Here is a 24298-nt window from a genome sequence, read left to right as displayed (position 1 = left end):
AGAGCACTGGACACATACACCGGGGCTGGTGGGTTTGAACCTACCCTGGGCCTGCTAAACAATGACAGCCACAGCAAAAAAATAGGCGGGCATTGATTGCCTGTAGTCCCAGCTACTTGAGAGGCTGAGGCAAACGAATTGCTTGAGCCCAAGAGTTTGAGGTTGCTGTTAGCTGTGACTCCACAGCACTCTACTGAGGGCAACATAGTGAGACTCTGTCTCAGAAAAAAAAAAAAAAGAAATGGAAAAATAAGCCATCTTTGCATCATGGCCCATATATCCTGCAGTTGGAAAAGATTGTACTTTAGTTGGTGAACCAGTAGCATTATTTTCTAAAAACAGGCAGTAAAAGTCAGTTCAGTCTAGAGATAGAGGTTTTCTGTGGGATCTTTGGATGGGGTCTTAAAAGAGGAAGGTGGCGAAATGTAGTGGGGAGGTACTTGAGAATCAGAGGCCCTATACTTTGTATCTTGGCTTTGCTACTTATTATCTGTGTGACCTGGTATTAGAGACTTGACTTCTCTGAACTTCAGTTTTCCCTTCTGTGAAGTGGGAAATAATAAAAGGTATCCCCTTTATGGAGTTGTGTGAGATAAGCCATATCAATCATTCAACACAGTAACTATACAGAGTGAATATTAATATTATTCTTGTTATTATAGTTAATAGTGTAAAGGGAGCTATTTGGTATAGTGGAAAGCCTGTGGACTCTGAATTCAGACTAGTCTTTGTGTTTCAGCTCTATAGCTCCATGCTTTTTAGCATTATGACCCAGCCTTGATTAAAATCACATTCTTTTTTTATTCCAACCATCAGTCTTTTCACCTGTAAAGTGGGGGTGCTTATCTACCTCACAATTTAATATGAAGATAAAGCACAGAGGCAATAGATGTGAAAGTGTTCTGTTCTTTTTTTTTTATTAAATGATAGCTGTATACATTAATGCAAACATTGGGGTACAGTGCAGTGTTTTCATATACAATTTGAAATACTTTCATCAAGCTGGTTTCATGTCATTTGCTTAGTCATTGTGTCAAAACATTTATATTCTAGTTCTAGAAAAGTTCACTTGTACCCTTATTAGACAGATATATAGGTGATCTTTCCAGTCACCCTCCCACCACCCAGCCGCCCTTCTCCCCTCCCCTTCCCCACCCCCTCCCCATATTGTTGGGCTAGAATTAAGTTGTATCTTTCATTTGAGAGCTATAAATTAGTTTCATAAAAGGGCTGTGTACATTGGATACTTTTTCTTCCATTCCTGTGATACTTTGCTAAGAAGAACATTTTCCAGTTCCATCCATGTAAACATGAAGGAGGTAAAGTCTTTGTTTTTCTTTAGGGCTGCATGGTATTCCATGGTGTACATATACCACAGTTTGTTGATCCATTCGTGGATTGATGGGCACTTGGGCTTCTTCCATAATCTGGCAATTATGAATTGGGCTGCAATAATATTGTTCTTTATGTAGTTCTTTTCAAGATGTATTGATACTTATTGCTTGTACTTTCTCGCTGGAATGGCAGATGCTGTTGGAGAGCAGAGGCAATGACCGCTTTTGGGAACAGCAGTTGGAAGGCTTAGATTGGACAGCCCAAGATATTGTGGCATTTTTGGCCAAGTACCCAGAGGATGTCCAGTCTGCTAATGGCTCTGTGTACACCTGGAGAGAGGCTTTAAATGAGACCGACCAGGCAATCCAGACTGTATCACGCTTCATGGAGGTGAGGATCTGTTGTGTAGAGTATTTAAAAAAGGCTTGCGGCTTCTTTCTCTGAGATGCTGCAGTAAGGTTCAGGTAGGAGGAACATTCAGAAATAACATGTAATCTCATTCACACCAGTATCCCTCAAGCTTAACACATAAGGTGTTACATAAGGTGCTCAATAAATGTCAGTTGAATGGTTGAACAAGTAAATAAACCAACCTAACTCTAGCTCTATTCAGTATGGACCCAAGAGTGTTTCTAGACATTGTCTTCTAGGTTTTCCTGTGTTATCATATCCCAGGCCCTAAGGGCACCAAAGCATTCCTTCTAAAAAAAAGGCATTATTCATGAAACTTAGTTAAAATTTAATTCAGGACAGATTAAATTTTTAAAATTTAGTCTTAAACATTATATCACTTAGTAGGGACAAATCAAAGCCTTTTTGGTCTGGTTGGTTGGTTGGTTAGTTGCTGTGACTCAAAATTGCTAAGAAAACAGGAAAATATGACATGATCATTGTTTCAACCATTTTCCCTCCACAAAGATCAGTACAGGTAACTTATCTCTAAATGTGCCTAGGATTTCTCTTAAATTTCAGCTAAAAACCACAGTGATCCATACTTGGTTAAAGATTTGAAGGCTGCTTTAGAGAGTGAGGATAAATAACCCTGCAGTCAGTTGTTGTTCTGTGGGGTGGGACCTGTTTTGGTCACTGTCTATTGTCCTGGCCACCTGTGTTCTCATGAAGGCTGTTCTCCCACCAGTGTGTCAACCTGAACAAGCTGGAGCCCATTCCCACAGAGGTCCGGCTCATCAACAAGTCCATGGAGCTCCTGGATGAGAGGAAGTTCTGGGCTGGGATCGTGTTCACTGGAATTACTCCAGACAGCATTGAGCTGCCCCATCATGTCAACTACAAGATCCGAATGGACATTGACAATGTGGAGAGGACAAATAAAATCAAGGATGGGTAAGCATGATCCCAGCATACCTGCTTGGGCTTGGTAATGTCAGGAGCAGCTGTCATGACTGGAGTACTTCATTTTAACTAGTAACTTGGTAGAAATTAAAAAAAAAAAAATCAAATTGGTGGCATAAGGTTGGTGAAATTGACACATTCCTTGCTGAAAGGTATTATTTCAAAGGGCTTAAAAATTTCACTATGTCTTCATTCAGCATTTCTATTCCAGTGAATTAATCTCAAGGAAGAAAGTCAACAGAAAAAAGAAAAGAAGAAAAAAAAAGACGTTAGGTTCTCTGTAGTAGTGACCTTCATATTTATGAAAAAGAGCAAACAGCCAATAAAAAGGAGATCATTAAGCAAATTTTGGTACATCCACTTGATGTAATGTTAGCTGATGGAAGGTTAAAAAAAAAACCAGATAGTGTGTTCATTCTGATTATATGCCTCTTGAGACTAGAAAGAAACATAAAAATAGGGGCTGGGTTAGGGTGGTGGGGTTGTGGGGGATTGGATTTTTTTCTGGTATGTTCTAAAGGAATGTTGGACCACCTGTGGTTTGTGTTTAGGTACTGGGACCCTGGTCCTCGGGCTGACCCCTTTGAGGATATGCGGTATGTCTGGGGCGGCTTCGCTTACCTGCAGGACGTGGTGGAGCAGGCGATCATCAGGGTGCTGACGGGTGCCGAGAAGAAAACCGGAGTCTACGTGCAGCAGATGCCCTACCCCTGTTACGTCGATGACATGTGAGTCACCCACCGGCCACCCTCTTTATTTAACCACCTAACACGGTGCTAGGTGGAAAGTGTGTGTGGGTGGGTACATGTGTGAGAATGATTTGGAAATACATCATCAGATTTGGGTGTCAGTGGTTTCAGCCCTGGTCACAGACAGACATACATGTGCACACACTAGTTGTCCTCCCTTCTTGTCCAGTTACCACCACTTTTGTTTTTTACATTTCTACCCTTTTGGTGAAAATTTGCACAGTCTGTGACTTTCAAATGTGTTAAGACAAATATGTGCAAGCATGTGGGCGCACCTACCCCCAAACCCAGAAACAGCAGGCTGGACTCCTCAAAGCAGCCTTCGTGTACATTGGCTCACTTCTTTCCCCTTAATGGTAAGCTACATTATGGCATGATCCAAACAAAATTGAGCAAAACTTCACTGTATTCGACTTTTAAAATAATCTTTTAGTGCTTAGTCGCTAGGCCGCCAAGTTCTCATTGTAGGAATTATGGCTTTGGATGTCATTGTAATCATTTCTTAAAAGATAGGGCAGGCAGAGGTGCAGTTATTGCAGACATCTGAAATACAAAATGTCTCTTCCAATTCCAGAGTTCTCTGATTATCTATTGATGGTGGTGGTGGTAGGGAGTGTGTGTGTAGATATCAGGGCACGGAAGAAGCATGTGTTTGCTCTCTTGCACTGAACAGCCTGTTTCCTCATATGGCCATCTCTAGTTTTTCCAGGTTGTCAGAGTTATCCTGGTTTTCACCCTCAAAAATAGCTAGAATTTTCCACATCAAGACTTTTCCAAAGACCCTAAGTCAAGGGTTACTCTAGAAAGGATATCTGAAGATGAGGGCATGAAAGTTAAGGGGCATTAAGAACCTTTGCCTGTTGTTACATAGTAAGTGCTTTCAGAGGAAAGCTGGGACTAGAACCTCAAGTTTCAGGGTCCAAAATCTGGATCCCTTTTACTTTGCAGGTCTGCATTTCCTATTCTAGTTTGGAATCTGAAATACGACTGGCAAGAGCTGCCTGCAGTGTATTTCTGCACTGTGATACAAGTTACACAAGTTGATAGCGAGATGACCTTGGAGGTGTTGAACTTCTATGATGAAAAGAGTTGGTTTTCTTGTTTTGGCTTCCAGCACTTTAAAATAATCCACCTTTTTAAAACTCAATGACATAGTTACCTAGTAACTAAAACAAGCCTCTGAAGGAATGTTGCTTGATGACATTTGTCAGCCTAGGTTTTATCACTGCATCACACTGCTCACAAAGCATTCCACGACCTGTGAGTTTCGGAGTCCCAGGGCCTGCCCCTCTGTGGTCCAGATGTGGGGCTTCCTCTGGTGTCCAGACTCAGAGGCTGTGGCCATGACTCTGGCCCACACGTGTCTTTCATTCTCCCCCGCCCTTCCTTGGGGCCTCAGCTTTCTGCGGGTGATGAGCCGCTTAATGCCACTTTTCATGACACTGGCCTGGATCTACTCTGTGGCAATGATCATCAAGGGCATCGTGTACGAGAAGGAGGCGCGGCTGAAGGAGACCATGCGTATCATGGGCCTGGACAACGGCATCCTCTGGTTTAGCTGGTTCATCAGTAGCCTCGTCCCTCTGCTGGTGAGCGCAGGCCTGCTGGTGGTCATCCTGAAGGTGAGGCGGCCTCACTCTCTTCCCTGCCAGAGAATTTCTAAACAGCCCAACATGGGTTAAGGGAGCAGGAGAGGAAAGGAGGAAAGCCCAAGACTCTGGGAGGGAAGAGGTCCTACGTGGCATTTTCTGCAATTTCTTCAACTTTCGGTTGGGGAAAGTGAGGCCCACAGAGAGGACCGAGGGTTGGCTGAGGGTCAGCCCAGCTGGTTAGCAGCTAAGCAGGACAAGATCCCAGGGCTCATGCTTCTCAGCCAGGTGCACAGTCAGATACAACATGCCATCTGCTTGGCAGTGGTTCATGGCAGTGTCGGAGAGCTATTTATTTTCTTAGGTGTATTGGGTGGTGATTCTTTCTGAGTTCCTATAAATGTTAATCGAAGGATGTAGATTGTCTGGAAGTAGCATCTAAAACAGTTTGATGTGTATGAGCTTTTATTAGGAATTATCATCTATCGAAGGGATATGGTGGACATAGGGTTGGCAGAGGGAGGAGTTGGGCTGTGACTCAGCGCCAGGCCCACCGGGTCCTTGGGAATATACAACTCATGGGAGTTTTTCTTTGAGCTAAAATATCCAGCCTTTGTGCTCTTCTGCGGCCTCCTTCTCTGACATCACCTGCCTTGGCCACCTCGATTAATCACTGGATGTGGGCTGCTCTGGGAAGGGTGGGTCCCAGGGCTTGGTGGCTTTCTGCAGCTGTGATAATCCCAGAGATGCTGAAATGGGGGCAAGAAGCCCTCCCTTAGAGAGAGCTCTGGGCAGTGCAGTTATGTGTCTTCCTTGTATATTAATATATTCATCAATTTTCTTTTTCCACAAGCATTTCATGTAAGGAAGCATCATGTAAAAATAAATGTCATTATGAAGAGATAGGAAGTAACATTTAATACTAGCTACGATCTGTTGCAAAGGAGCACTCATTGATCGCCAAGCATTGTTTAAGCATCTCACATGGATTGCCTTTTTATGACTTTATGAAAAAACCCATTTCATATACCAGGAAATGAGGCAAAGGAAGGCCTAGGACTTCCTTGAGGTTACACAGCAGGATGGCAGAGCCGGAATTGGAGAGAAGTTCTTGCTCAAAAACTTCTCAGATATCTCATGCTCAGATATCTAACCAATATCTATGCTGGGCCAAGCTCTGTGGCAGGGGTGATGGTCCTGTGGCTGGTGTATGAGAGCTGCTCTGGGACAACTGCATGTTGGCAGGTCCTGCAGAAATACATACAATGACCAGAGACAAGCTCCACATATCCACAAGAGTTTGGATGATTGTGGAAATGTAGAATCCATAGTTATCAAGGGGTAAATTAAGGTTGCCTGGCCATTTTTTTTTCTTTTTTGGCTTTTGGAGAGCAAAGTTGTAAGTGACATTATCTCCCATAACTTTTTCTAAAAGGAGATACCAGTTAATATTACCTATCAGAGAAACAAAAAACAAATTAATCCTTCAAGATGGACTAGAAAGCCCTGGACTCTTCCTAATTCAGTTGTTATTTTTCTCTGTATAGTCTTGGGTAGGTCATTTCTCTTCTCTAGACCTCAATTTCCTCATCAGAAAAGTGAACAACATTATGCCTCTGCATTGTGTCTAAGATAATAAGTATGAACAATCCCTGACTTTCCCCCAGAGATCACGCAAGTGAGTGCTTAGGCTTGTCAAGGCAGCCTCTATAATGGGTCTCTTCCCTCCCAGTTAGGGAACCTGCTGCCCTACAGCGAGCCCAGTGTGGTGTTTGTCTTCCTGTCTGTGTTCGCTGTGGTGACCATCCTGCAGTGCTTCCTCATCAGCACACTCTTCTCCAGAGCCAACCTGGCGGCAGCCTGTGGGGGCATCATCTACTTCATGCTGTACCTGCCCTATGTCTTGTGTGTGGCATGGCAGGACTACGTGGGCTTCACACTCAAGATCTTCGCTGTAAGTACCCTGGGCTTCCGCAGTGGCTACCATCATGGCCACCCAGGGCATTTGGCTTTGCCCTGGGGTTGCAGAAGAGAAGTAGCAATCAGGGAGCAGTAGTTGAGAGTCTTAGTTCTGGCCGGATGCCGTGGCTCACACCTGTAAGCCTAGCACTCTGGGAAGCTGAGGAGGGTGGATCCTTTGAGCTTAGAAGTTTGAGACCAGCCTGAGTAAGAGCAATTTTTCTATTAAAAATAGAAAAATTAGCCAGGCGATGTGGGAGGCACCTGTCGACATAGCTACTTGGAGGCTAAAGCAAGAGGATCACGTGAGCCCAGGAGTTTGAAGTTGCTATGAGCTATGATGCCACAGTACTCTAGTCTGGGACAACAGGGTGAGATTCTATCTCAAAAAAAAAAAAAAAAAAAAGGAAAAGAAAAGAGTCTCAGTTCTACATGCTAAGCTCTGTGGGGATTATGGTTTATTAGATTGTTTACTTTTAGTCCTCTCCATCTTGAATTGAGTTGAAGGGAATTTTTTCAGAGAGCTGGACTGAATCTGGAACCTGACTGGGGATGAATGGCTTTAAGCAGTAGGTGCCATCTCCACCGTTTACCTCCGGTGGCTCTGTTGGCCATGTTAAACTTGCCACAAAGTCAAGTCACAGATAGAGCCGAAAACTCTGGAGGGTCAGATATGACTCCTCCTTGACCCTGTCTTCCTTCATGTCTAGTACAGTATTTTGCTTGAGAAGTAGTTTCTGTACTGCACAAGACTAAGGAGCAGATGTCCCATCTTCCCGTAAATCTCTGACTTGGACACATCTCTCCCTTGTACAGAGTAGGAGAAGCCTTGAGAAGGGTATGACTCTCTATAAGAGCAAGTTGCCAGCTGTCCCCTGGGAAAGCTAAAAGTCTTCCTAGGATGCTTCAGGAGGCTCATTCTGGGCCCCACAGGTTCCAGCAGGGCCAGGCAGCCCCTTCCCCTCTTCTGAGTCAGCCTGAGAGAACCTTGGTGAGCATGTGTGTATTGTGGGGGGTGTAGAGGGCAGGATTGCTGAGACTCTGAGCATCTTGGGAAACATAACATTCTTAAAGTTTTATACCCTGTCATACATACATTTCTAAAATGTGGGTTCATAATGGGCGCTTATAAATGGAATCATTTTATGTGCTACAAGGGAGCCCACTCCCCTAAAGGGAGTCTGTAGGTGAACTTCTGTATCCTATGATTGATCCATTTTGCAAATTCAGGTTTCTCCGGGTGTAATTTACATTAGCAGTGACTAATGAGAAATGAGAGAGACAAGGAAGTGGATAAGTAATGACTGCCTCTTTCTTGCAGAGCCTGCTTTCTCCTGTGGCTTTCGGGTTTGGCTGTGAATACTTCGCCCTTTTTGAGGAGCAGGGCATTGGGGTGCAGTGGGATAACCTGTTCAAGAGCCCCGTGGAGGAAGATGGCTTCAGTCTCACCACGTCGGTCTCCATGATGCTGTTTGATAGCTTCCTCTATGGCGTGATGACGTGGTACATCGAGGCCGTCTTCCCAGGTACGCTGAGCTTCCACACTACTTTGGCCACCTTCTAGGGATGTCTGCAGGGTGTGGGGCTACCCAGAAAGCAGTGTGGACTTGAGATCTGTGGCACACAAGTAGTCCCAGGTGAGGTAACTGTTGCTGAAAGAACAGTTGTCAGTATTTGTACAGCACTCATTTCTTGAAAACTGCATGCCATGCATCATGCCAAGTGTTTTATTTACTTCGGTTCATTTAGTCCTCATAGGGCTACTCTAAGGTAGTTACCATAATAACCAGGATTTTTCAAATGAGAGAAGTGTGACTCAAAGAAGTTAGATTATGTGCCTGTGGTCACACAGCTGGTGAGTGTTGGTGCTTGGAGGTGAATCCAATTAGGTCACAATGGGTGTGAGCCCAGAAGCATCCTCCCAGTGCTGCCACAGTTCTCCCCTGTGGGGAGGGGTGCCACCGGGAGAGCTTCTGTTTCCTGCATACAGATTATTAATGACAAAATATATTAGCTCTAAGGCCTGCCTGTTATTTAATCAGATTAGCATTTAATACAAATTCACACTGATACTTAATAAATCTTCTTGACCAAGTCCATGATGAACCTGCCTTGACATAGACTTTCATGTAAGATAGAATTATGACAGTCCCAGGTTTATCTGGTTCACCTTCCAATTCTCCTCTAAGGAGATACACATGAAATATTTATTATCTCTACTTGAATATGCAATTTTGTATCATACAGAGTCTGGATTCAAATTTTGAGTCCATAATTTATTGGCTATATGAGCTTGGGTAGACTACTTAACCCTCAGTTTCCTTGTCTCTAAAATGGAGATGGCACCTGCCTTATGTGGTTGTTGGGAGGACTTAGGGAAGTGCAGATTGTACGTTCTACATAGTAGGTTTCAGCCAATGTTGGCCTCCCTTTCTTTATCTCCATTTCAATCTGTTCCTTCTCCAAAGTGTGTATCAAGGAGGGAATGCATCTGGCTGGGAAGTCTTGGGAATACTGGGGTGGTGCAAAGTTTGGCTCACACTTGTGCTCTGCTTTCAGGCCAGTATGGCATTCCCAGGCCCTGGTATTTTCCTTGCACCAAGTCTTACTGGTTTGGTGAGGAAAGTGAGGACAAGAGCCACCCTGGCTCCAGCCACAAGGGAGTATCAGAAAGTAAGTGCTGTTGACCACCTTCCCTTACCCTAGTGCTGCTGCCTGTGCTGACTGTTGGGGGCAAGTCATGGCTCCTGCCCTTAGTAAGACTCTAGAACCACTCCATGGGCCAAGAGATCACGTGCGTTGCCCCGTTTCAGATTCTCTTATGCCATTTGTGTCCAGTGCTGTTGACTTATTGGGAGTCATTGTCTGGACCCCTGAGGGTCATTTCCTTTGTTTTCTTGGCTTCTAGAGGAGTTTTGCTCTCTATACCTTTACCTCCTCTCTCTCATACACACTTTTCATGCTATCCTAACAAGCTAGAAGAAAGAGGTAAAGACGTCTCACTGCCTCTACACATACAAGCCCATGTAGGCTATCACCACGTGGCCACCATGGAGCTTAATCTGTCCCTCTTAATGTTATCACCTTCATTATCCAGAGCCCTAATCCTCTTTTGTCTCCTGACTGCTGGGAGATGCCCACAGTTTAGCAAAGGCTCTTCCTCTGGGATTTTTGTTGGGTTCTTTGCGCTCAGTCTAGCTTCCTGCCTAAGGAGGTCATAGGTTCCTCTGCCTCCAGTCTCTTCTGTGCCCTTCCCTGGTTGTTAGTGGTAAGAGTACAGTGCTCCTTAGCATGGCACACTCGCCCACTGTTCCAGCTGCTTCTCCTGCTGTTCCTGTTCCTCTTCCCTACCCCGTCTCTACACCTGGCTCCTTTTCAATAACCCAGAACTTTTCTCAATTGCTAGAACATGTCATTTTCTTCTATACCTCCATGCCTTTGTGTATGTCATTATCTCCTATAAGAAAATCTTCTGATAAACTTGCTTGTCTTCTGAACTCTTCTTCACTCCTCAAGATCTAATTTAGTATCCCCTCCCCTGAGCTGCCCTCCCAAATGCTCGGGTAGACAGTCACTGCCTCTCCTGGACTTCCATGGGATGTAAATTTTGTTTCTTTATTTTAAAATAGTTATAAACTCACAGTTTATACTCAATAGTTATAAATCTCGAAAACATTGTAACAGGGGTGCCCTTATACCTTTCATCAAGTTTCCCCTAATGGTAACATCCCGCTATAGCAAAACCGTGAAATTGACATTAGTACCATTCAGACATTCAGATTTTACCAGTTTCACATGCACTTATTCATGAGGGGGTCTGCATTTAGCTCTGTGCTGTTTATTGCACGTGTAGACTCATATGGTCACCAGCTCAGTTAAGCTGCAGAGCTGTCCCAGCACCACAAAGCTTCCTCATGCTGCCCCTTAATAGCCACACCTACTTCCCTTCTTTCTCAGTTCCTGACACCTGTCAACCACTGATCTGTTCCCATTTCTACAGTTTTATTATTTCTGGAATGTTATGTACATGGAACCAGGTGCACATTTACCTACTGTAGGTAACTTTTTCCCACTCAGCATAATTCCCTTGGAATGTATCTAAGTTGTGGTGTGTATCACCAGTTCATGCCTCTACATTGCTGAGTTGTGTTGTATGGTATGGGTGTACCACCTTTCCATGGAGCTTTTAGATGTGTTCTTTAAACAAGTTTTAGCATCCTACATTATAATTGCTTGTCAAGTCTTTTTCCCCTAATGGACTGTGAATTCTCCTTTAACATTGTAGTCCCACCACCAATGCCAGAGCCTAAATAAGCCCTACCTAAATATTTATAGCCTCATGCCATGCTTGTGTGTGAAACCAGGATGGCCCTGGAGAAAAGACAGTTCTGAAAGTGCAAGCACAGACCCCTGCATCTTCGTACTCCACCTGTCAGTCCTTTCTGGGTGTTCACGCCTGTCTTCTCTCTTCTCACAGTCTGTATGGAGGAGGAACCCACCCACCTGAAGCTGGGCGTGTCCATTCAGAACCTGGTAAAAGTTTACCAGGATGGTATGAAAGTGGCTGTCGATGGCCTGGCACTGAATTTTTATGAGGGACAGATCACCTCCTTCCTGGGGCACAACGGAGCTGGGAAGACAACCACCATGTAAGAATAGGGCGTGGCTCTCACAGAGTCATCCACGGGGAGGTTCTGCAGTGTATTCAGAAATTCACACTTAAGGAAGCTGTGAGGGGATTTGGAGCTAGGGTGGGAGCTGATGAGGGTAAAAACATCATTGAATCATGAGAATACTTTCCATGCACTAGCTCTTGAGACAGGCTGAGGACCTTTCCCATGTAGTTCTCAGAATTCTGCAGTGATCTTAGAAACTGAGGCCATGACAGCTCTGAGAAAGGGTCTCCTTGGGAGCTGAGCTGATTTGGTCAGTACTATAAAGTGAGAATCTGGAAAGAAAGATTAGATAGGTTGGGGCGAGATGGTGGTTTTCAGATACCTCTCCATGCATATGTGAGAAGCAGCTGGGCAACTGGCTTGATTGCTTTCTCCAGGACCTCAAGGACCTTAAAAGGGTCAGTGTCCGAAGGGAGCAACCATTTAGTGTAGGTCCTCAACCATTTCAAAGGGTCTATCTTTTCTTGTTTTTCTTTTTCTTCTTTAATGTAAAATGAATGTATGATGAACATTGCAGAAAACTTTTAAAAGGCACTCAGAAATGCTACCACCTAACACAAAGATTATTTTTATCCTTGAATTATAAGTTCTGGTTTGTCCATTTTTCATTAATGTGATGTTAGGCATACAAGATATATATTTTAAAGTACACTTTCCATTGAAAATTAGAAACTTCACTTTAAAAACGCTATGCTAAAATTGTCATTTCCGACACATAGCTCCAATCCTACTTATTTACTGAAGCAAAGACTTCTTTGCTTTGTGAGACTCCATTAGAGTCCATTAGAAAAGAGCAGGAGGTGGGTGGGTTAGTGCTCTCTGCTCTCTCTGCAGCCTGGAATGGAGTGTCTAGAGTTAAGGATGGGTCATCCCTGACACCTGTGCTTTTTAATTTTTGTCCTCAGGTCAATCCTGACTGGGTTATTCCCTCCCACCTCAGGCACTGCCTACATCTTGGGAAAAGACATTCGCTCTGAGATGAGTACCATCCGGCAGAACCTGGGGGTCTGTCCCCAGCACAATGTCCTGTTTGACATGTGAGTACCAGCAGGACATGGAGAACAGGCCCTTCCTGGGTGTGTGTGTCACGCAGTCATGGGGGCAGAGTGGGACTTAAGCATTTTACTTCCTTTCTGGGTGTCAGGCTTGCCTTCCTGGACACAGTGAGACCTAGTTGTCCATCACTTGGTGTCTCAGGGCCCTGGCATAATGGCCCTGTATTTCCTGCTCCAGACATTTGCTGCCACTCAGATTGTCCCACCATCAAAAGAGCCCCAAGGAGCCCTTGTGGTGGGACCTGAGCTCTGTGACCTTGGAAAAGGCCCTTCCCTCTATTGACCCAAAGTCTTATCTAAAATGAACAGTTTGGGCTCTTGTGCTCCCCAAAGTCCTTCCTGCTCTCAGAGTTGGAGGTCCCTTAAGGTTCAGGAGGGCTACTTCAGTCTAATACTGAGCTAAATTCTTAGTTGATGGGGCTGGCTATCAGGAGAGCCCTTTGAGGACCACATCTTGGGGACCTGAAATTTAATGCCCCTGCCCGATGCCTGGTGGCCAGGCCTGGTGGGAGTAGGATGGAAGTGATCTGTCACATTTAAGCTTTGATTTCCTAAGCTCACGTGGTTGCTTACTGTTGCTCTACCATGAATACTGAAAATTATTTTTCAGAAATTGATAAAGTAAAAAAACAAAACAAAATGGGGCAAAGAAAAATGTGTCTATTCCTTTTGTTCTGGGTCAGGAGACACTGTATTCTGGTGTATCCTGCAGGGCCCAGAGCTGACCTGCCCTTCTGTCCCCAGGCTGACTGTTGAAGAACATATCTGGTTCTATGCCCGTTTAAAGGGACTCTCAGAGAAGTATGTGAAGGCAGAAATGGAGCAGATGGCTCTGGATGTTGGTTTACCGCCCAGCAAGCTGAAAAGCAAAACAAGCCAGCTGTCAGGTGTGGCCTGGAGCTACCTTGCCCATCTCCCCTCGCCTGGTCCTACACAGAGGAAAAACAACAGCTGCCCTGGGGCCCAGGCTGGGTGGGCGGGTGGATAGAAGCTGGTCCATGGCTATGTCCCTAGGTCCTCTGCCTTCACTCACTACCTGGTACTAGTCCTGGAGTTCATCCTTTTCTCTTTCTCTTTCTTATAGGTGGAATGCAGAGAAAGCTGTCTGTGGCTTTGGCCTTTGTGGGGGGATCCAAGGTTGTCATTCTGGATGAGCCCACAGCTGGTGTGGACCCTTACTCCCGCAGGGGAATCTGGGAGCTGCTGCTAAAATACCGACAAGGTAACTGATATGCATTTGTTTTGAGTCGTGGACTAGGAGAGGGAGGGGCTCTTGAGAAGTATGACTGGCTCTTACGGCTGTTCTGGTCAGGGAAGGCAGTAGAATTTACTTCTCAGGGAAAACGAGGGACTTCTTTTGTCAAAGTTCAGTGCTTTGACACAGCCATGGTATAGGGGTGGGAGACCTGGCTCACAAGACACTCGAGGCTGTGCTTCTTTACCTACAGGCCTGCAAAAGAAGAGATGTGTGGTAAAGGGCACCTCCTCTGTGCCCCACTGCCCCCACCACCACCTCTGGCAAAGAACTCACACACTGAGAGTCCTGAGAGCACAGGCTGTGTCTTTCTCCCTCTTTTTGTATGGTGCATTAAATTTGTGTTTGTTGAAAGAGTAGATGAATCAATGAATGGAATGGGAGAGGGGCAGGGACATGATTGGCTGTCTGCTTAGAGATACGTCATGGTACAGTATAAGGAGCACAGGCTTTGAGGCCAGGTCTTGCTGGCCCAGGGACTATGGGAAAGCCAGTTAGCTTTCCTCAGTTTCCTTTCCTATAATATTGGTGGTGCTTAACTGATAGAGGATTAAGTTAAGTGAGAATGCACATAAACTACCTAGCATAATGCCTGGCATATAGCAAGTTCCCCCCAAACCCACTGCTGTACTTATTTCTCTGGGGACACAGTAGCTATCTGCAAAGCTTTGCCATTCTAGGGGTCACAGCCACTAGTCATTATCGAAGGTGCCTTCCAGGTTTCTCTCCCATGTAGACCCCTGCTAGTATGTCTGTAGTCCCTGCCACTGTCATCAATGAGAACTGATAGGCCTAACCTGTCCCCCATCCTGTGTTTGTGTCTGGCAGGCCGCACCATTATCCTTTCCACACACCACATGGATGAAGCGGACATCTTAGGGGACAGGATTGCCATCATCTCCCATGGGAAGCTGTGCTGTGTGGGCTCCTCCCTATTTCTGAAGAACCAGCTGGGAACAGGCTACTACCTAACCCTGGTTAAGAAAGATGTGGAATCCTCCCTCAGTTCCTGCAGAAATAGCAGCAGTACAGTGTCATACCTGAAAAAGGTGAGCTGCAGCCTTGGTGCTGGTCTGGTTGGTGCTGGGTCGGGGCGGGTGGGGCTTCTTGGCTGGCTGTGAATGGCTTGTCTACCCCCTCCTCATTCTGCCACACCGAGTCCACCATCTCCCTGCTCTGTGATCCCTTTGGAATCACATCATACCTCATACACGCTCAGTTCAGGAGACTTCTGTTCCCATTGTGCTAATTCAGTTGAATCCCATTTCCTTTTTCATATGGAGTACAATGAGCGATAGGACTTTATTATGTCAAAGAAAAGAGACTTGTCAAGTGGTAAGAGCCTTGGCTATAAAATGACCTGGTGTTCCTGCCCATTACCTTTAAATTTCATTGATTTTTAACTTTTAAACTACAAAACAGCGAATATTTATGAAGGTCCGATTCCATGCCAGACAGACTCTAGGCATAAAAGAAAATAATGAGAGGGCAGTGCCTGTGGCTCAGTGGGTAGGGTGCTGGCCCCATATACCAAGGGTGGTAGGTTCAAACACGGCCCCGGCCAAACTGCAACCAAAAAAAAAAAAAAAAGAAAAGAAAAGAATGATAATAGTTAATTTTTTAATAGCATTGTTACCACTCACAAACTTTTTCTTTTTTATGTCTGTCATCTCTATTAAAGTGCAGAGAAACCCTGGAGTGGAGGTATTATAATTATTGTCCCATGTGAGGGGAGTGAGAGCCACAGGGATTTGGTAGCTTACTCAAGGTCACCAGCAGGTAATAGTAGAGGTGGGACCAGACCCAGGTACACTTTCTTCTGTACCACAGTCCATGCCTGAGATTTATTTGTGTATTGAAGCCAAGATCGCCTGATGCATTTACATCCCAACTTGAACTTCTATCTGCTTATTTACCTTTTAACTAGAGCCTCCGCCCTGCAGCGTGCTGAGTTCCAGCTGCATCAGGATCACTTGGGAACTTGTTAGAAATGCAGCAACCTGGGTCTAACTCGTACCTGCTGAATCAGAATCTGTATTTTAACAAGGTCTCTGAGTGACTGAACACAAATTAAAGCTTGAGAAGCATTGAGTTAGACAAGTAGCCAGGTAAAGCCCGTGCCTGAGATGGTGAGCACGTGGCTAGCTGCAGCATTTGTTGGCAGGTCTCATTTCTGGTGACAACCCTCTTAGTCCTAGGAAGCGAGGTGTCCACAGTGCCTGCACCTTGAATGTGTCCTGTGTTGGCCTCTAAAGTCATGGCTTCCAGCTGTGTGCATCCCAAGAAAAGCTTTTTGCTTCAGTTTTCACACAATAGAGCTTCCTGGAAGCCTCACTGGCGAAGGTGGTGGCAGCTGTACCGCACTCGGTCCCTGACCCATTCTCACCTCCTTCTTTGCCATCAGGAGGACAGTGTTTCTCAGAGCAGTTCTGATGCTGGCCTGGGCAGCGACCATGAAAGTGACACGCTGACCATCGGTAAGGACTCTGGGGTTTCTTATTCAGGTGGTGCCTGAGCTCCCCCCAGCTGGGCAGAGTGGAGGCAGAGGAGGAGAGGTGCAGAGGCTGGTGGCACTGACTCAAGGTTTGCTGCTGGGCTGGGGCTGGGTGGCTGCGGGAGCGGGTGCAGCTTGGTGGTGGGGCTGGCCTAATGCTTGCTTGGGAGCCTGGGGCTTGGTCTGGGATCTGGTAGGGCAGTGTACTAAAGAGCTGAGATGATTGGGGGTTGAGAAATCCCTCAGGGGAGTGGGTCTGGCTGGACACTTGCTACCAGGGATGAGGAGCTAAGGGTAAGCCAGTGAGTACAGGGATCTGAGCTCAGTGTACAAGGAGGGTGAACGCCCAGGAGATCAGAAAAAGCTTTGTGTGTTTTCCTCCGGTGGTATGTATAGGAGGCCAGTGTAGCATATGTGGAACTGAAGTCTTAACCCTGGACATCTCTGCCCAGTCCTAATAGTTGGCTTTTCCCAGGAAGACTTATGTTTCCATGAACCGTTTGATTAACCTTCTATTGAAGTAGATAGAGGAAGTCTCCTTTAAAAGTTTAGGGAAGAGTGAAGACTCTTTCAAAATTCCTTTAATCAAGTTTTTCATCTAAGAATCATAGAGTTTAGGCAATAGACACCAGGGTTTTAAACTTAGGAAGTCATCCATCCGTCTATCCATCCATCCATCCTGCACTGAGTGTGCTGGCTTTGGTGGTACAAAGGTGAAGAAGACATAGGCTTTGCCCCCTGGAACTGCAGGCCAGAGATACATGTAGAATGACTGAAGCACCTGGGATAGGCTTTAGCATGTGTAGCGTGTGAGCTGCAGGCTTCTGAGCAGTAGGCGGAGGGAGAAGGTGGGGATGGCCAGCCTTTACTGTGGAGCCTCTGAGCTGACTGAGCCATCTTTGCACTCTGGTCCCTGCAGATGTCTCCGCTATCTCCAACCTCATCAGGAAGCATGTGTCTGAAGCCCGGCTGGTGGAAGACATCGGACATGAACTGACCTACGTGCTGCCCTATGAAGCTGCTAAAGAGGGGGCCTTTGTGGAACTCTTCCATGAGATTGATGACCGGCTCTCAGACCTGGGCATCTCTAGTTATGGCATTTCAGAGACTACCCTGGAAGAAGTAAGTGAAGTGGCTGATAGAATATAGCAAGGCCAGCAGTCCTAAATCCAGATAGGCAGGCTTTATTGGGAATAGGATTATCATGGAGCTCATCACTGAGTTTTTAGGTCATTGACATCTGAGTAATGTTGGCCTTAGTTACCCATGGAAGATCATAGTGGGAGAGAGTGGGAAAGAAGTATTAGGATTGTTCGCTAGTATGACTGGGTCATTCCTGTGTTGGCTGGACTCTCATGCACAGGAAGTGACCAACATTATGGATAATCTACTTGTGCTGAGTGTTAAACGTGGTATTTTTAAAAAAGTCATTGTAACTTCATTTAATCCTCATAACAAGATAAAAAAAATGACTCTCAGGGATTCTGAGCTGGGATTCAGAATTAGGGGTTTTAGGCTTCAAAGCCCATACTTTCGTATGTGGGTAATGCCTCCCTTTAGAGATACAACATCATAATCTTTGAGAGCTGGAAGGGATATAAAAGTTATCTGGCCCAGTGGTCTCCAAGCATGTCTGTGCAGCTCATAGAGAGATTACTGACAATAAAAATTCTAAGCTCGACTTGAGGGCCTTTGAATCAGAATTTCTAGGGGTAAAGCCTTGAAGTCTGTACTTTTATTGTATGCTTCCTATGCAGTGGTCTATAGACCACAGTTTGGAAATCCTTGATCTCATTCAGATTCTCCTCTGATATTGGAATTTCTGCCATAGTATTTCTAGTAATGGGCAATCTGTTTCCTCCTGATCATTCTGTCCTGAATAACTTACCACAGTGGTGGCCTATTCAAAGATTTGGGGCCACAGATCTGAAAGAAGACACTTGACTCATTCCCTGTAGGTTCAGATTTCTTCCAGTGCAGTCTCCTAATGTTGTAGCTTTGATTTGGGAATGATTGTCTGGATTGATAGCTCTCGCCACTGAGGAAATGTTCTCTGGCAAAACCAGCTTCTTTCCCAAATGACTCTGACAAAGTTATTAATAACGTGACTCCTATTTTCCCCGCCTTACATAGCTTTCAGGCCATTCGATAATGTAATAACCATGGCAGTGATGGCTGCTCTCATAATGTTGGTGCTTATGTTTTTACCTGCTCTGATATTTCAGATATTCCTCAAAGTGGCTGAAGAGAGTGGCGTGGATGCTGAGACCTCAGGTAATCCTCTTGAGGAGGCACTACAGGCTGTCTTAGCTACCCAGTATTGTACCTTTCCCTTTGAGTTGTTCACTGCATTCTCAGTTTTTTGTGAATAGATGTTATTTCAGGTGGGGAAGGTTTGTTTTGTTATAAATAAAATAAACTGTGTGGATTCCTTTCTTTTGCCTTCAGATGGTACTTTGCCAGCAAGACGGAACAGACGGGCCTTCGGAGACAGGCAGAGCTGTCTTCGTCCATTCACTGAAGATGATGCCATTGATCCGAATGATTCTGACATTGACCCAGGTCTGTTTGGATAAGACCTATGTTCCATTGTTTGAAAATGATTTGCTCTCTTATGTTCTCTCAGCTGTTTTCTTTTGATAGCCTTTAGCCAAGATGATAGATTCCTACAGGGGGTCCAAAGGGTAGCGAGAAAATGAGAAAAGCCACTTTTCCATTTCCAGTGTTAAAGCATATGGTCAAACCTGGAACAGTCCATTCTTACCACTTCCCTTATTTAGCTGAGATCCTCTCAAGATACATGTAGAAAGAGGATGCCTCCGTCCTCTGAACCCATTTATTTATAATCTTTTTTGTAGGGTCCCAGTTTCTTGCATACATCAGGTATTTAATTGTTGAGTAAATAACCATTGAATGGATGAATGATTTTGAAAGAATCCAAGAGAGAAATTCACTTTCAGAGTTCATTATACCCCTAAGACTTAGATATTTTGGATGAGCGTATCCTCGTGCATTTGACTGAGATGGAGATAGGAGTTCAGATATAAAACATTAGTAAGCTGTCAGAGCACCCCAGTGAGGAATTGGTAGTTTGAGACAAGGATTTATGTAACCTTTATAGGAACAGAAAATTTTCTGCTTTTCCCAACTCTTGGTCACTTGAGTTTGTAGCTCTTATGTTCTTCTTGACTTTGGGTGTTGTCAGAACTTAGGTCATTTGAAATGTGTTCACCTTTTACCAAAATACATATAATAAATGGGAAACTGATTGCCATTGCGTGTTCTCAAGTATGTAAGCCTTACATCCATGGCTTTTTTCATAGTAGTTTAAGAAATTGATGACTTGATTCCTCCAAATGGCTTGCTGTAACACCCAGTTATAAATGTATAAAAACATCATGTCAGTTGTATCGAGGTACCTTTTCTGTCCTCGTGAGACAAGGACTAAAAGGCATAAACTACTTATGGACATTTTGAGTCATAATTTTTCCTTGGACATAGATTTGTCATGAAAGCCCTATACTTCTGAGATAATTTGAGCTTAAAACACAAGCCTCCAAGATGGTTGCTGCAGATACTGGGGAAGGACCATGGTGGTGTCAGAAATACCCAAGATAACTGGTGACCTTCAGTGCTGGCTTCTTGCAGAATCCAGAGAAACGGACCTACTGAGTGGGATGGACGGCAAAGGCTCCTACCAGGTGAAGGGCTGGAAACTCACACAGCAGCAGTTTGTGGCTCTTTTGTGGAAGAGGCTGCTGATTGCCAGACGGAGTCGGAAAGGATTTTTTGCTCAGGTGAGATGTGCTGTCCAGGCATGGGTGGCCTGCGGGCTCTCTGTCCAGTGAAGGCAGGACAGTGTTGTGGTCACGATACAGATGCTGGAGCCGGATTATCTGAATCCCATTTCTGTTTCCTGCCACTTGTGTATCTCCTGGCAAGTTACTCCTCTGTGCCTCATTCTCCTCGTTTATAAAATGAAGAGAATAATAGTACCTGCTATATAGGTTTTTATGAGAATAAAATGGGGCATAACTTTAATGAGCGCTTAGTTTTGTGTGTATGTATGTTACTTTTCTTTTAGAGGAGAGATAAAAAGGACAGAGTTTCGAAAAGCTGGTTGGATCATTTGAACCTCAGTTTGAGGTTGCTGTGAGCTAGGCCGATGCCATGGCACTCTAGTCCAAGCGACAGAGTGAGACCCTGTCTCAGAAAAGAAATACAAAAAATTGAGCATATTCTCCTGTTATCAGGAGAAATGTTATGCCCAGATGCACTGGACCTATGAACTTATTAGAAACAAGATTTCTCTCTAAGTTCATGTTTAACTCAAAGTGGTAGAAAAGACAGCCAGCGAAATCAGAATATAATTGGCCAACAGAGAAGACTCGTTACATTGTTGCCTGCATGTCAGCCTTTGCACGCTAAGTGGCTTGGTTAGAAAGGTTAAAATTATTTCACTCTATAAAATCAAGAAATATAGAGAAAGGGTCTGCAGAGTGTCTTCTACAGACTGTGTGGGTAATGCTAAAAACAGGAGTTTGGATCAGACGTGGATCTGGACTCTGACTCTGTTACTTACTTGCTGTATGCCTTGGGCAGGTTGCTTAGTGTGTCTGATCCTCAATTACCTTGTTTGTTGATGGTGATAATGATAATGCCACCATAAATAATGACAAAATAGAGATAATGCTTATGATAGTACTCTCCCATAGAATTATTCATTCAGTGATAATTTTCTGCATTGAACCCCAGAACATTAGACCCGGTGGCATCATTTGAATCCATAAGTTTATTAAGGATAAATTGATAAATTTGTCAGCAATAATGGATGAAGTTTTGGGTTTACTTATAAAGTGTAAGTCATTGTTTTCAGAGACTATATGGTAGAAAGTTCGAGGAGGTTCAAGAAGGATTTGGATAATTCTGCTCTCTGAGGAAATCACGGAAAACAGTGGTTGTGATTATCTCTGACTAGAGCCAGTGCTAGAGAGTTAGTTCTATCAGAGTGTGGGATTTGAATGGGTCATCTGTCCTTGGCTCCAGATTAAAATGAGAAAACTGAGGCCAGAGGGGAAAGTGTCTTCACACGGGTGCATTTACAGTAGAGACGGAACTAGGATTCAGGATTTCTGTGCAGTCCACGTGCAGTGTGGTCTTTGCCAGTCTTTAGGAGAAAGAGGAGGCAGGAACCAATGTTCTGTGTTACCCTGACGTGCTATCCCTGTTTACTCTGTCAAGATTCCAGCTCAGGGCCTCTGCCAGGTGGCCATAGCGTCTGGCCTCATGATGCCAGGGAAGTTGTTTAGTTTTCAGGCTCTGTTGTTTCCCAGCTGCCAAGAATGCCTTGGAGCAGCCCAGCTGTGGGCCCTATACCCCTCATTCCCGTGCTTGTTGTTCTGGAAGGCTGGCTGGACCCTTAGTGACTAGCCTCTTAGCCTTCTCTCTAACACTCACCATTTTCCTGCCACTGCCTGGTTATAGATTGTCCTGCCAGCTGTGTTTGTCTGCATTGCCCTGGTGTTCAGCCTGATTGTCCCACCATTTGGCAAATACCCCAGCCTGGAACTTCAGCCCTGGATGTACAACGAACAGTACACGTTTGTCAGGTATGTGTTTGTTGTCTGTGCCCCAGGAGAGAGGAAGGTTCAAGCAGACCCAGGATGTTTATTGTGCTGAGGGCCAAGGGAATGGACTCTAGAGTTAACACAATGGAATAGATTTTATCAGCTGTGGCTAAGGCCCATATCCAAACTAATACTGCATGCAAAGAATGGCAGCGAACTAACCCTGACATAGTAGGCTAGTCTTCTCTTGCACATTTTAACATCTCTCCTCTTTATGTGGTCTGGAACAGGCATGCGTTTTAGGTAATATAATCTTCATCTTGCTAACATGAATTTTGCGTTAAATATTTGGATTTTCACAGTTGTGCTTTAATTTTGTAATTGAGTCACAGGGCATCTATACATTGTCAAAGCATAGAACTTCTAGGTCCTTGTTATCTGGAAAGGACAATTCCTGTAATTATTTTCCATTCCTTTAAATTTGGGATGTTAATAAGCATTTGCTCTTTAGAAGTAGGTATACCCTATTCCATAATAATTAAAGCTTTAAACATAAGGATAGAAGGATTTCTAGATCTTGTTTGGTAGGAGTTTTCTTCATTTGTGGAAATTTGCAGATTTGTTGATGGGGAAGGTATATCAGTGATATAAAAGGGAAGCATTTTTTAAAAAAGGAACAATATAAATGTGAATTGGCCTCTTTTCCCCCAACTTCGTATTTTCTTCTCACGTAGTTCAGGTTTACTTTATTCCTTCCATTCCCAGCTGCTGGCCCTATATAACCTGTAGGTGTGGAATATAGCATGTGTTTGTGACTTGTACTCAGTATTTTCGTGTTTTCTGGTTGTCCATGCAAACACTCAGTCAATAAAACCTGCCTACCCTTTCTTTTTTTTTGGAGACAAGAGTCTCACTATGTTGCCCCTCAGTAGAGTGCCGTAGCATCACAGCTCATAGCAACTTCAAACTCTCGGGCTCAAGCGATTCTCTTGCCTCAGCCTCTCGAGTAGCTGGGACTATAGGCATCCACCACAATGCCCGGCTATTTTTTGTTGCAGTTGTCATTGTTGTTTAGCTGGCCCAGGCTGGGTTGAGCCCTCCAACTTTGGTGTATGTAGCTGGCATTGTAACCACTGTGCTACGGGCGCCAAGTTCTGCCTACCCTTTCATGGAAAATCCTGCTTGTCTATGCCAAATGGATAATTGTGAAAGTACTTTTGAAATACTTATCCTTAATAAGTTTCTTTATGTTAAATTAAAATGCATAAGTAAATGTGTGTGCAAGCATGTATACATTGCATACACATCTACACACACCTACACACGTATAACCACTTACACAAGCTCCACTTTGGAATGCTATATACTACCCTGATGCCAAATATGTGGCCTGAGTCTGAGCTCCTTGTGGTTTCTGTGGAAGATTTTTGTTATGTTTTTATTCTTTTCTAGGAGCCTGTTATATAGGAAGTGCTTTATAAAATGTTTAATTTAGAAAACTTTTGTATCTCCCCCTCCTGGTTTTAATGACTGCCTCTCATCTGCCCATAGCAATGATGCTCCTGAGGACAGGGGAACCCAGGAGCTCTTGAATGCCCTCACCAAAGACCCTGGCTTCGGGACCCGGTGTATGGAAGGAAATCCAATCCCGTGAGTGCTACTTTAGCCATAGCTGGCTTCTTGTGTTTATTGCCTGGTTCGATTTCTGATATACTACATTTTATCAGCCATGTGCTGCCCCATGACTATCATCATTTGCCCTTTGAATCATTATTTTTTTTTATTATAAAATGCCAGCATAGTAACCTAATAAAACCATCTAAGAAGAAACATTTGGAGAGTCTTCTAACATCCTGCAAAGCAAATCATTACAGATGTTTGTTTACTGCTTTAAAACATTAATATTTAATTTAAATAGCACTTTATACTCACCGATCAAATGCTTTTCCCATCTCTCCTTCCCCGCAACTCCTGTGCTTAAGTGCTTCGAATTGGCAGGTTTGTTTATCAGCTTCTTCACTTTAACAACCTGAAAAGATCATTATAGTTTTATATATTTTATATTTTTAGATTTTATATTTTTATAAAAATGGACATTTTGTTCTTTTTGAGTTTCAGATTTTTATCATACTTTCCTCCAAATCCTTTTTTAAAGAAGTAGGCCATGTATAAATACATTTAGCAAAAATAGGCTTATGACTTACATGTGTGTTCGGGTAGGTAAGTCACCAGACAGATCATTGTGAGAAAAGGCGGTGGAGGGGTG

The 24298-nt window shown here is 44.3% G+C and overlaps 1 protein-coding gene across 3 annotated transcripts in view; it reads left to right on the top strand.

Moving 5' to 3' along the window:
- ABCA1 (ATP binding cassette subfamily A member 1) overlaps nt 1–24298 on the top strand; it is a 136239-nt gene that overhangs the window by 85489 nt on the left and 26452 nt on the right. For 2 of the 3 annotated variants that reach the window (XM_023510515.1, XM_023510516.1), the window contains exons 12-30: nt 1528–1725; nt 2474–2679; nt 3240–3416; nt 4837–5059; nt 6759–6980; nt 8307–8511; nt 9545–9658; nt 11463–11634; nt 12567–12698; nt 13461–13603; nt 13801–13938; nt 14800–15020; nt 16476–16554; nt 17385–17587; nt 18691–18739; nt 18914–19027; nt 20114–20262; nt 21950–22074; nt 23584–23682. In XM_023510515.1, coding sequence (XP_023366283.1) covers nt 1528–1725; nt 2474–2679; nt 3240–3416; nt 4837–5059; nt 6759–6980; nt 8307–8511; nt 9545–9658; nt 11463–11634; nt 12567–12698; nt 13461–13603; nt 13801–13938; nt 14800–15020; nt 16476–16554; nt 17385–17587; nt 18691–18739; nt 18914–19027; nt 20114–20262; nt 21950–22074; nt 23584–23682 — 2969 coding nt within the window. Of the gene's footprint in view, nt 1–1527; nt 1726–2473; nt 2680–3239; nt 3417–4836; nt 5060–6758; nt 6981–8306; nt 8512–9544; nt 9659–11462; nt 11635–12566; nt 12699–13460; nt 13604–13800; nt 13939–14799; nt 15021–16375; nt 16449–16475; nt 16555–17384; nt 17588–18690; nt 18740–18913; nt 19028–20113; nt 20263–21949; nt 22075–23583; nt 23683–24298 lie in introns of all 3 variants that reach the window. The other variant, XM_003785197.3, reaches the window with a different exon arrangement.

The sequence above is a fragment of the Otolemur garnettii genome, unplaced genomic scaffold (assembly GCF_000181295.1).
Source record: "Otolemur garnettii isolate 467f Iridium unplaced genomic scaffold, OtoGar3 scaffold00014, whole genome shotgun sequence".
Taxonomy (NCBI): Eukaryota; Metazoa; Chordata; class Mammalia; order Primates; family Galagidae; genus Otolemur; species Otolemur garnettii.
Note: the sequence above shows the minus strand (reverse complement) of the source record. Positions and strands in the feature narration are given on the sequence as shown.